Source organism: Ceratotherium simum, chromosome 5 (genome assembly GCF_057802395.1).
Source record: "Ceratotherium simum simum isolate JZ-2026a chromosome 5, ASM5780239v1, whole genome shotgun sequence".
NCBI classification, from domain to species: Eukaryota; Metazoa; Chordata; class Mammalia; order Perissodactyla; family Rhinocerotidae; genus Ceratotherium; species Ceratotherium simum.
In genome coordinates this window covers 87,807,216-87,819,611 of record NC_141904.1, presented here as the reverse complement: position 1 = coordinate 87,819,611, position 12,396 = coordinate 87,807,216, and the positions used below count along the sequence as shown (strand labels likewise).

The window sequence follows — 12,396 nt, the reverse complement described above, 5'->3', positions numbered from 1 at the left end:
TATATATATAAAATTTTAAGGAAAGAGACCGGAAGGAAATATACCAAAATACACAGGGTGTTAATGGGTTAATGATGGGTATTTTTTTCTTTTTAGCTTGTTCCAGTTTTCCCTAAAATTTTCCACACTGAATATTTACTTTTTAAAAAACAGTTTTGTTGAGACGTAATGCACATGCCATACAATCCATCCATTTAAAGTATACAAGTCTATGGCTTTTAGTATATTCACAGGGCTGTGCAACCATCACCACTATCTAATTTGAGAACATTTTTATTGCCCCAAGAAGACCCATAAGCACTAGCAGTAACTCCCCTTGCCCCTTCCCCCAGCCCCTGGCTACCACTGATCTGCTTCCTGTCTCTGGATTTACTTGTTCTGGACATTTCACATAAATGCAGTCATACAATATGTAGCCTTTTGTGTCTGGCTTCTTTCATTTAGCACCATGTTGTCAAGGTTCATCCACGCTGTAACATGTATCAGCACTTCATTCTTTTTTATGACTGAATAATATTCCACCGTATGGATAGACACATTTTATTTATCCACTCATCAGCTGATGGCCATTTGGGTTGTTTCCACCTTTTGGCTATTGTGACTAATGCTACTATGAACATTTGTGCACAAGCTTTTGTGTGGACATGTTTTCAATTCTCTTGGGCAGACACCCAGGAGTGGGATAGCTGGGTCATATGGTAACTCTGTGTTTAACGTTCTAAGGAGCTTCCAAAGTGTTTTCCAAAGCAGTTGCACCATTTTACAATCCCACCGGCAGTGTATGAGGGTTCCAATTTCTCTGCTACATTGAATATATTACTTTCATAGCCATTATTTTAATAGGATAGCCTACCAAGTCTGTAGGTTAATCTTCCCTGAACAACCCTCTCTTAAGCACCTTCAGCAGCTCCCTACTGACCAGAGAACAAGGTTCCAAATGCCTCTGCCTGGCACTCAGGGCCACAGCCTGGACCCCGTACATCCCCCACATCTACTGTCTTCCCCCTGTGGGTGCTGTAGCTGGCCACCCCACCCACCACCTCTGGGCACATAACCTGTTCCTACCCCAGTCTTTGTTCACGCTGTGCCTCCGCCTCGTTATGCCCTCTCTCCTGTCTGCCCATCTTTAGAGGGGCTGGGACGAGGCGGGGCAGGTCTGCCCTCCAAGGTGTCAGGAGGGTGGGGCTCCTTACCAACCACAGAGAGCAGCAGCAGGACACTACAGATGACGATGGACACGACGATGGCCGTCTCACTGCCCCCCAGCTGCAGCGTGGCAATGGTTTGGTTGAAGTTCCCCACCTGGATCTGTGCAGAGGTAGGGGAGGGAGTTGTAACTTCTCTGGACTTAAGCCTTGGCTCCTCTCTTCACTAGCTGTGTGGTCCTGGGCAAGTCACATAACCTCTCTGAGCCTCAGATACCACACCTATAACACAGAGATAACCATGCCCACATGGGGATGCTGTGAGGGCTAACTGAGATGATGCTTGTCAAGCCCTGGCACAGAGGGAGACTCAGTACGGGGGTTGTGATTATTACCACAGCCTGGGAGGAACAGCAAAGGAGTCGGAGACAGGGCAGTTCACAGGTCCTGGCTGTTGTCCCCAAGTATCTACAGGGCTGTTCAGGGACCAGGGGAGCAGGTGGGGTCTGAGGACTCAGAGGGCAGAACTAGGACTGGGGTGCAGGTAAAAGGGAACTTTCCCAGTCAGAGCCATCCTGGGGCAGCACGTGCTGCCTAGGAGGGAGTGAGCTCCCTGTTCCAGGAGGCATGCAAGCAGGTACAGTGTAGAAAAGATTCTACTTTCTGGGCCCTCTCTCTGCTCCTCTTGCTTCCTCCATGACTGCATGGTGACTGGTAGCCCAGACTCTGGGTGGAGCACCAAGTAGAATGGGAGCAACTTCTTACGGCTTCTGAAAGTCCAGCCCCATCAGGCCTAGCTGGGGCCAATCTCTGACTTTGCACAGGTCACTAATTTCTTGGGCCTCAGTTTCCTCAGCTGTCAAGTGGGGATGTAAAGCTCTGCTTTGCTCCGCTCGCCTAAGCTGTTGAGCATGAAAACACTCAGCTCCGATGTGGTGGGCGAAGAGGCAGGCACTCAGGCAGATGGGGCAGGGCTGGGGGCCAGGTCCACCTCTGCCTCTAGTGCCCCGTCTACTCACTGTGATGGGCAGCTGCCCCTCAGCTGTACCCAGGGACTCATTGACTGAGCAGTGGATGACTCTGTCCGAGACGATCTGGATGTCACAAGCCACTTGGCCTATCTTGACCCGGTACTCATGGCTCTCGAGCCCCAGGCTGTCCTGCTCCTTCTGTGGGAGCAGAGGGGGTTCCTCGCTGAGGCCCATGGCTGAGCCCAGCCCGGCACTCCTGCCCCTGACACCCGCCGGCACTCACGTGGATGACTAGGGTGAGGGGCTCCCCAGGGTGGTGCTTGATCCACTTCTCCCTCTTGGCCGTGGAGAACTGCGGGTCGGGGAGGTAGTCCAAGCGGAACGGGCTGCCCCGCTGCGCCTCCTCGGGGTCCAGCAGCTCCTCAGCCACAGCCACCTCGTCGGCGTAGGCCCGCCCATTGATGAAGAAGTCCACTGGCGCGGATGCATTGCTCAGGGCCCCAGGGGACGGGCAGGTGATGAGGCTGGAGTTGAGAACTTTGCAGAGCTGGTGGGGAGGGCCAGGGGCCAAGGTTGGCGATGGACAGACGGACATGGAGAAATGGGGAGCAATTGAGATTTAAGGAGACAGAGAGGGAGAGACAGAGACAAGGAGAGATGGGGAGACAGGAGACAGAGACAGAGAGGTGAAGAGATAAGGGGAGACAGAGATAGGGGAGACACAGTGAGCGAGGCCCGGTCAGCCAGGGCCGCTGGCCGCCCCATCCCCCACCCCCCCACCCCCACGTTGGCCCCCTGTGCCCCTCACCGTGGGCTCCCGGCCGATGAGGTGCACGGCCATGGACACGTTCTGCACCATGTGGAAACGCTCGCCAGCCACCGTGATGGTCCTGCCGCCACTGTGGGGACAGCAGGCCGTCAGCCCACCTGCGCCCCAAACAGCGAGCCCAGCCTGCGGCTCGGGGTCGGGGGTCTCACCTGACAGGGCTGCGGCGGGGACTGATGGCCGTGATGACCGGATTCTGCATGTACCAGAAGGTGAGGTTGCCGCGCAGGCAGCCCCGGTGCTCGAAGCGCACACACACGGGCACAGGGGCCGGCAGGGCACCCACAGGCACCGTGCAGGCAATGCTGGTGTCTGTGCGCCTGTGGAGGCGGCGGGCATTGTCAGTAGGGTCCCCACCTCCCACTGCCTGCCCCTGCCAATACCCCATCGCCCCGGGGCACAAGCCTCCTCAACGGGCCCCAACATGGTCTTCTGTTCCATCGCACAGAAACTGTTGTTGTCATATTCCCACTGCCGCACCTTTGCTCAGGCTCTCCTCCCCGCCCTGAACACCTTCCCACCCCTTCTCTCCCACCCCGCCCTGCCCCAACTTCCTAATTCTGCCCTATCCCACCTCTTCCAAGAAGCCTTCCCAGAGCTCCTCTCCCAACTCCGGCCCCTGGCGAGGCCTCTGCCCTGCGGCTCTGAAAGCATCCTAATCCCGGATGTTCCTAGCTCTTTGGGAGTGTCTGCTGTCCCCTGAGGGCTGAGACTGTGTTGGCCTCATCCTGACACCCCCAGCGATGCCCATCAATGGGACTTGGTACACAGTAAGTGCATAATAAAGACAGAGGCATTTCACCAAGAGGTTCTGGACCTCATCCCTGGGCCAGCCAATGTGTACAATCACCACCATTTTCACTGCAGCCGTCACTTATGCAGCACCGACTGTGTGCCAGGCATAGACCACTTGCCACAACTCACTGGCACTGTTTTCCCAGCTGAGGAAGCTGAGGCTCAGACAGGGAAAGGGGCTTGGCCAAGGGGACACAGCCAGTGAGGACCGAGTGATGCTTGGTGCAAGGACATCACCCCCACCGCCCCGGCCCCCCAGCCCCACAGTTTCTCTGGGCTGGAAGGGGTGCCGGGGCCCGGGGGCTTACACGAGCTCCGTGCAGGGCTCTGTGTCGTTCACCAGGACCTGGAGCTCGGAGCCCACGTGGAGGTCGCTCCCGTGGATGGTGATCCTGGTGCCCCCTGCCTTGGGGCCCATGGCAGGCTGCAGGGAGTGGACCAGGGGCAGCTGTGGGGAGGAAGGCAGGCGGTCAGGCCTCGGCCAGCCCCTGGGTGTGTGCCTGGAGGGGTGGGCGGGATGGGGGCTGCAGCCTCTCTTACCACATAGGAGAAGTGCTCCCGTGACTTGCCCTCCTTGGAGGCATTCACCGTCACCACGTCTGAGAATGGCTCTGGAGCTGGCCCCGTGGCACACACAATCCTGCGGGGAGGCAGCTTTGGTCAGGAGAGCAGCCAACGGATTCTGGGGCCAGGCAGGCACCACCTGGTTTCTCCCTTCAACAACGACCCTACTACCCCGGGGTGTGTGAGGTCCCCACCCCTGCACTCAGCCACCTGCCCCTCCCACTCACAGCTGGGGCTGGCTGGGAACCCAACAGCATTACCTGCATCCAGATACTGAAACAATTTCCTATCAGCTGGAAAACAGCCACTCTGAGCCCGAGTGCCGCCCTGGTGCCAGGCTCTTCCCCGGACCACCCCTGCCCTGCGACTTTCCCACAGTTCTGCAACTATAAGACGAGGGCGTTGGATAAGATGGCCTCTTGGGACACTTGGAAGTTCTCCAACCATGAGAGCATTTGCTGGGCTGGAAAATGGATGGCCTTATCTGCAAGCCTGACTTACGGCCTCCAGAAGGGAAATCCAGCTCATTCCCTGCTCACGGATGTCTCCTAGAGCCCCTTGGGGCCAGGCCCCACAGCTGGAGGCCCAGACCCTTGCACCACAACAGCAGCCATCGCATTTTAACTGCAAATTTTTTTCATCAGAGCTAGGCTTCTGTGGAAGTAGGGGTGGTCTAGGGGAAAATGGAGGGCTCCCCACAGGAGCGGGCCCTGGAGCGGACACTTGAAGGACAAGGAGTGTCCCAAGCAGAAATGGGCAGGATGTGTGGTGGGAATGGCTTGAGCAAAGTCTGGGAGACCTGGGAGTGAGCAACCTCTGGGGTGCCAGGGAGGGTGGGATGGCGGAGGGGAGAGGGCAGGGCAGAGCTGCAGTTGGCACTGCCGCGTGGTGTGGGGCTGGAGGTCACTGAGAGCATCCCCAGGGACTGCCTGCTACTCACTCCTCTGACACCGTGTATCTGTCCGCCAGCGGCTCACAGGCCACGCTGCCAATCCACACGCCATGGGCCACGTCGCTGAGCCGCCGGCCCAGGTTCCTGCCACGGATGGTCAGCAGGGTCCCGCCATCCAAGGGCCCACTCAGGGGCTCAATCTGCCGGGCGACCGGGGGTGGGGGGGCCAGTGAATAGGGTTCTGAGGCTGAGACGTCAGCAGGCTTGCCCACCCACTCTCGCACACACCCCCGGGGAAGGCCACGCAGACCCGCTGCCTAGGGGAGGGTGTGGGGCTCTGAGAAGGCTGGGGCTACTGGTCAGTTGGCAGGTCACAGGGGCTGCCAATGAGGACGTGCATGTGGCTTACTCAGCCCACATGAGTCTGGGGACATGAGTGTATGGACAGAGTCAAGGACACTGCGGGGGGGTCTCCCAGGGACACCGAGGTCTGCTCCCAGCGGCCAGGTCTGACCACACGATTGTGCATCCCAGCCAGAGCTGCCTGGGCCTGGGATGGGCCCCTGACCCAGGCTAAGCCAATCAGAATCCTTCCCTGAGGCTTCTTCTAGCTAACCTGAGGCTGGCTGTTACTGGCGGCCTCGGTTATCACCATACAGGCAAGGTTTCCTTGCCCTCGCCATAGAAGCTAGAGACACAGCCCAGCACCTCCTCCGCTCAGACCCCCACTGCCCTTGCCCCGCTATTTCCCTCCGTAGCACTTACCACCTTCTCTAAATAAATCACTTATTTCCCTACTTGGCGCCGTCTGCCCCTCCCCACTAACGTTAGCTCTGTGAGGGGCACTTTTGTTTCGTTCTGCTGTGTCTGCAGCACTGAGTGGGGACCTGGCACCCAGCAGGAGCTCAACAGGTAACCCCGCACGCACGCCTGGGTGTGCGCAAGTGCGTGTGCCATCTGAGAGCCCGTGCGGGGCGCCATGCGTGTGCACGACAGGCCTCCATGGGCGGGGGTGCTTACCGTGCGGATCTCAGGGGCAGGGCAGGTGCCAGGCAGGGACTGCAGGGGTCCCCGCAGGCGGCAGCTGTCACTCCACACACACAGGTGTCCCAGGTCCTCCCGGCCCAGGCACTGGGAACAGTCGGGGCTCCCCATGGCACAGCTGTAGACCTCCACTGAGGGAGAGAGGCGGCGTGGGTCAGCCCCTCCATCACCACCGTCCCCTCCGCACTCGCCCTCCACTGTGGTGTCTCAGCCAGAGGCAGGTCCTCATTCTGAGGGTCAGGACCGCTGTTCTCAGTACCTTCCCCAACCCCCCGGGGCTAAGCACAGTGCAGCCACAGCCCATTAGTACGACCCGTCCTCACCATGGTTCTAGGTGAGAGCTGTTTATAGCCTCATTTGTCAGATGAGAGACTGAGGCTCAGAGAGGAGGTGTGACTTGCTCAAGGTCATACAGCCCGTGAATGGCAGAGCTGGGCTTCACACCCAGGCCTGAGTGGGTCTGTCTCCCAGCAGCGGGGCTCTGGGATGCTGGGAGACACTGAGCAATATGTGCTCTGTGGTGCCGGGGCCTCAGACCCGCGGAGTGGCCCAAGGAGGTGGGCAGGGCCGGGTCTCCAGGGCCTCAGGGTGTGCAGGCTGGTTCTGGGACCACCAGAGTGGGGCTGTGGGGCCTCAGGTCCACTAGGGATGTCGGAGGCTCCCTAGGAATAGACAGGCCCCTGGAGAGTTGATTTGATCCGTTAATAGCAGTAAGGACAGCAACCACCACGTGGGGGTGCTGACTGCACCCCAGACGCAGCTGTAAGGCTCTGTGTGCGTCAACTCAGCAAGTCCTCCCCAGGCCTCTGCAAAACGGCCTGTGCCCTCATTTCACGCGGGGACGGTGAGGCTCAGATAGGGCAGGGTAAGCAAGGGCTTGAAGTTGCACAGCCATTGGCACGGAGATGCCCGGCCCAGAGTACCGGCTCAATAAATAAGTCCTGAGTGAGTGACCACACACAGAATGGCAGGGCTGGGATCTGAGAGCCTGCATGTGTGATAGGGAACGACAGGGTGGGACATCTGTGACTGTACGGTGAGCATGGGAATGAGTCCCCCGAGGCTGAGCCCCACCCATTGTGGCTGAGTCCCCTGTAGCCATATGGGGTGGGTGGGGGCTCGCACCTGTCATGGGGTCAGGGCTATCCAGGAATCGGGCTGGCTGCCCCTTTAGTTGGAGGCTGAGTGGAAACACCTGGCTCTTCTGGGTCGTGTGCAGCTGCAAAAGGAAAGAGAATGAGGGGTGTGGGTGGTGTCTGGGTCTCTATTGGGGGAGGGGATGGATGTCATGGGGAGAGACAAGGGCAGGGCTGTTGAGGATGGGGGGACCAAAAGGAGGAGGGGGGTAAGGTGGGAAGGAAGGAATGGAGCATCTGGACTTGTGCAGGCCTCCCCTTGTCCCTCACTGGAGCCACACCACTCACCACCACTTGGTTGCAGCGTACGGCTGATTCATTCACCCACACGGCCTCAAAGATCTCCTCCGGCCCAAAGCTACATTCTAGAGCTGCACCCTGTGGAAACGGGGGTGCTGAAGAGAGTCAGGTCAGCACCCATTGCTGCCCTCAGGGGTAGGCTTGGTCCTACTATCAGGCCTCTGCATGGATGGTACCCTCCTCCAGAATGTCCTTCCGGGCCTCCATGTCCAATGTTTGAGGGAGGCAAGGAGTACATGAAGACCGAGAACTTTGGCCTTGTACTCTTGATGCCACTAAAAGCCTCACCAACATCCCCCAATGACCTACACCAGGGGTCTTTTATGCAGCTCATAAAGTCTCCACTCTAGACATGACCAGCTCTTCAGCATAAGTCAAGGTTCATCCCCATGAGACTCCACCTACTCTTTGAACCTTAACCCCCTGCCTGACCTCTGCCCCACGAGGCCCATGCCCCAGCGACACCGGGACACTCTTCTACACAGCACGGGCTGGCCTGCCCCGAGATTTGCCCGAGCCCGTTCCTCCACCCGAATGACTTGTCTCCCCTTTTTCCACCCAGCAAAGCTCACCATGGCCTTCAAAATCCAGCTCAAATGTCCAATGTTCCAAAGCCTTCCCAGACCCTCCCCTCAAACCAGGGGGGCACCCACGCCTGATCATTCGTTCATTCATTCAGCAGTGAATACCTGGGTGTGTGCTGGGGGTTCCATGAAGCTCCTACGGCTGGCCCCCCACCTTGTATACCAAGGACCAGCCCATCCCCAGCCCAGTCTCTGTTTACACTGGTCTTCCCACCCACTGGGGCAGGTTGGGGCTGGGGCTCAGCCCCTGTGATACCTCCAAGGGCAGCAAAGGGGCAGTGAAAGAGCTCAGGTTCTACCTCACATGGGCCTGGGTTCGAATCCCACCTCTGCTACTTCCTACCTATGCGACCCTATGCAAGTGGCTCTCCTCTCTAAGCCTTGGTCTTCTAAACTCTGCAATGGAAACAGGCTTCCCTACTCTGCAGGGTTGCTGGAAAAACTTTAGTGGGTTTCACACTGTGGGCATCTAATATATGCTGGCTGTTATTAGTATGCAGGAGGTGCTCAATAGATGTTTGTTGAATGAATAAACTGGGCTCAATTCCCCAGTCTCATCTTGCCCTTGGCCCAGCATAGACCTCCGGGGAGCAGCATCAACAAATATTTGCTGAGTGAACAAACTCAGGTTTCCTGTGTGTTAGGCCAGCTGCATGGCAGGACTTCCTGTTTATGTCCCAGTCGTAGGCAGACGTGACACCCTAAAGAAACAGTAGGTCAACGTGTGCGCGCGCACGCGTGCACACACACACCCCGCCTTTTCTCTCCTTTCGCTCGGAAGCTAACAGGAAAGTGGCTGTTAACAGGGCTCAAAGCTCATTGGTCCATGCTGAGCTGGAAGGTGGGTCTGTCCTCTGAGTCCCTGAGTGCAGGCCTCGGCCATCGTGGGATGGCAGGTCTAGATTGTCCTGGGGCTCCCCAGGGTGTAGGCTCAGCAAACAGGGCTGCTGCAGAGCCCAGGCAGGGGGCTCTGCCCGCCCCTGCCCTCAGGGTTCCAGGAGCAGGCCCAGGGGGCAGGAGAGCTGGGATGCCTGAGGCCCAGTGAAGGCAGACACGTGCCCCCGGTTACACAGCTGGAAAGCAGCAGCCAGGACCCAAACCCGGGCTTGGGCCTCCCCTGGCAGCCTCCTGCAGCCCAGGGGAGCAGCACTGCCTCCACACCAGCCCAGGCCGCTGGATGCTCAGGGAGGCTCTGCCCCAACCACTGCAGGGTGGAGCCTGAGGGCCGAGCTTGGGGCCCCACTGCCCTGCACAGAGCTCCAGCCCTGGCCACCAGCCTGCCCGACCATCCCAAACACCTGGCACGTGAGCCCCACGTGTGACAGCCTTCACAGGCCTCAGCTCCCCCGGGGAAGCAACAGATGGTAAGTCTCAGGAGCTGGAGGGGGGTGGCTGGCATGCTTCCAGGACTCGTCAACACTTCCCACCCAGGACGCTCCTCCAGGAGGGACCCAGAAAGAGCTGCATCCCCTCCCCCAGACCAGATAGGTGGGCGGGGCAGGGAAGGCTGGCTGCAGGGAAGAGCACTGGATTGGGAGTCCGGGGCTGGGGGCCAGTCCAGCCCCACGTCATGTGGCCTACGGTCATCTCCTTCCCCTCTCGGGGCCTCATGTTCCCATCTGGACAACAGGGAAAGGGGCAGCAAAGGGGTTCTCTGGCCATTCTCCAGGAAAGATATGTTAGCCGCGGACTGGGGAGGTATGTCCAGGGTCACAGGTCAGCCTGGGGGCAGGGCGGGGGCTGGGGCTTGGCTCTGCCGGAGGAGCATTAGAGGGCAGGGGCATCTGGGGGTCCTGGCCAGGGTTTCCTTCAGGAGCTGTTGACGGCCTGCTGTCCCAGGGACCTGCCCCTCACCACCCACTTCCCTGTCCCCCAGCCTTGTGCAATCAGAGCATGGCCTTCTCAAATAGAACCTGGAAACTCAGAGAAAGAGAGCCAAAGCATGGGTGCTGGGCCCAGAGCAGGGGTCCCCACGTCTGCCCCGCTCCCGCCTGGGCCCGGCCTCCACTTACCTGGAAGAAGGCGGCATTGGCCAGATGCACCGGGATGCTCTGGGAGCTGCCTGTGGGCATGGGTGCCAGGGGTGAGGGCAAGATCTGAGGGCAGTCCTGAGGGCTCTGCAGTCAAAACACAAGGAGGTGGGGGTGACACGGGGGCATTTCAGAAGAGACAGGATTCACGGCCACCCCAGCCTGCCAGGCCGTGAGCCTCCCTGAGGAGCGCTTGTCAGCCGCACAGTGAGAAAACACTAGCAATAAAATTATAACAGCCACCACCACCGAGGGCAGCACGCCAGTGCCGACCATGCACCATCTCATCCGATCCCCAGGACAAGCCTGGGCAGCAGGTTCTATTGGCCCCATTTTACAGATGAGCAGACTGAGGTACAGAGAGACAAAATAACCTGTCCGGTGGGGGAACTCATCCCTCCATGGCTGGTCCGCGGCATGCCTCTCAGAGGAGGCCGGGAGGCCGGGGATGAGGGCCAGCCTCCTCCCCATTTCTGGGCCTCAGCTTTCCCAACTGTAAAATGAGGGGCTGCACCCGCTCCCCGAGACTCCACCCAGCTCTGAAACGCCAGTTTCCAGATTGACACATGTTAAATGATTCAGAAAAAAGAAACGGCAGACTTCTGAACAGCCCATGGGAAACAGGCTGTGAGGGCCCAGGTGCTGCCAGGCTCCACACCCTCCCCGCTGCCCAGGGGAGAGGCACAGCCTCCGGGGAGGCACCAGCTCCCAGAGTCCCGGGGAGGGCTGGGCATCATGGTTGCCATATTGGAGATGGAGCCACCCAGGCCTGTGGAACAGGGGCTACTTCAAAAAAGGAAGGGAGGGAGCGAGGGAGGAAAGACCCCGAGGTTCAGAGAGGTGGTAAGCTACCCGAGGGCAAAGGGCAGAGCTGGTCTTTGAACCTCCATCTGTCTGACTCTCAGGCCAGAAACTGAAGTCTGAAACTGAGGCCAAGGGCGAGGGGCAGAGACCAGGGAGCCGGACTGTGCCCACCATGCCACCTTAGTGGCCTCTCTGAGCTTGCAGTTCTAGAGCCCCCACCCTGCACTGAGTTCTTCAGACCTGGGGGCCAGGGGCCACATCCTGCCCGCTCACACTCCGAGAGCCTGACCTGCTGGGACCCGAGCGAGGGGAGGATTGGGGACCATGGAGCAGCCATACTCACCAAGGGCTGACCGCCCGCCTGCCCAGGGGGCTTCCTGCTCTGCCCTCCTCCTGCCTGAGTCTGGTTGGGGAAGGATGTGGAAATGCGATGATCCCTGTGTGTCCACCTGGAGGTCACCCAGCCAGAGCCAAAGGCCTCTGGGGCAGAATCTGGAGGCCTTCCTGGGGTCTTTTTGCCTTATTGGTCATCAGACAGGGAGCTCCTTGAGGGGAACGTCAGGGGCCCAGCATAACACCAGACCGCAAGGGGATGCCAATGCCAATGACAATAAATAATGCTCACACTAATGACAGTCGCAGCAGCTAGCTCACAGAGCCTCACGGTGCGCCTGGACAGTTCTGAGCACTTTTCACGGTATTAAGGCACCAAACCCTCCTCCTGACAACCCTCCTGAGGTAGGGAGTCTGTAAAACACCCATTTTACAGACTAGGAAACTGAGGCGCAGAGAAGCAAAGCAGTTTGCCCAACATGGAATGGGCAGCACAAGAGGGCTCTAGCTGTCCAGACCGTTTGCTGACCCCAGGCCGGAAACTTCGCCTCGCCCAGACTGGTGAGCTTCCTAGGGTTAGCGCCTGGTGCAGACCACAGGGGCCTCAGCTGAAGAAGCAACAGGGCCAGGCCTGGGCGAGGCCTCCTGAGCTGACCACTCCGCAGGGCTGGGAGGTAGCAGCTGGCGTCCAGCTCACTGTGTGAGCGCACACGAGTCTCCGTCGCTCTCTGTGTCAACCCCACGAAATTTCAGGGAACAGAACCCACAGGTTTCCAATCAGGTTTCACGGCTGCTGCCACCTCTGCTTTGCAGCTGCTGGGGACCCTGCGGCTCTGTCCTCCCATCTCCACCCCAGCCATAGGTATGTAGCTGAAAGGAGGGGCAAAGGGGTGAGGGTCACAGCAGGGGGGCTCCCACAAGAGGCTCCCCAGAAGGAACATCCCTGAGGGCCCCTACTCTCCTTGATCCTTA

At 59.0% G+C, this 12,396-nt stretch overlaps 1 protein-coding gene across 1 annotated transcript in view; it reads right to left on the bottom strand.

The window, feature by feature from the left end:
- PLXND1 (plexin D1) overlaps positions 1–12,396 on the bottom strand; it is a 52,032-nt gene that overhangs the window by 12,436 nt on the left and 27,200 nt on the right. The window contains exons 9-20 of the mRNA XM_004442448.3: positions 10,270–10,374; positions 7,662–7,751; positions 7,363–7,456; positions 6,214–6,368; positions 5,242–5,393; positions 4,278–4,377; positions 4,046–4,185; positions 3,095–3,262; positions 2,925–3,015; positions 2,400–2,663; positions 2,165–2,314; positions 1,194–1,308 (exon numbers count right to left, since the gene is read on the bottom strand). Coding sequence (XP_004442505.3) covers positions 1,194–1,308; positions 2,165–2,314; positions 2,400–2,663; positions 2,925–3,015; positions 3,095–3,262; positions 4,046–4,185; positions 4,278–4,377; positions 5,242–5,393; positions 6,214–6,368; positions 7,363–7,456; positions 7,662–7,751; positions 10,270–10,374 — 1,624 coding nt within the window. The remainder of the gene's footprint in view (positions 1–1,193; positions 1,309–2,164; positions 2,315–2,399; positions 2,664–2,924; positions 3,016–3,094; positions 3,263–4,045; positions 4,186–4,277; positions 4,378–5,241; positions 5,394–6,213; positions 6,369–7,362; positions 7,457–7,661; positions 7,752–10,269; positions 10,375–12,396) is intronic.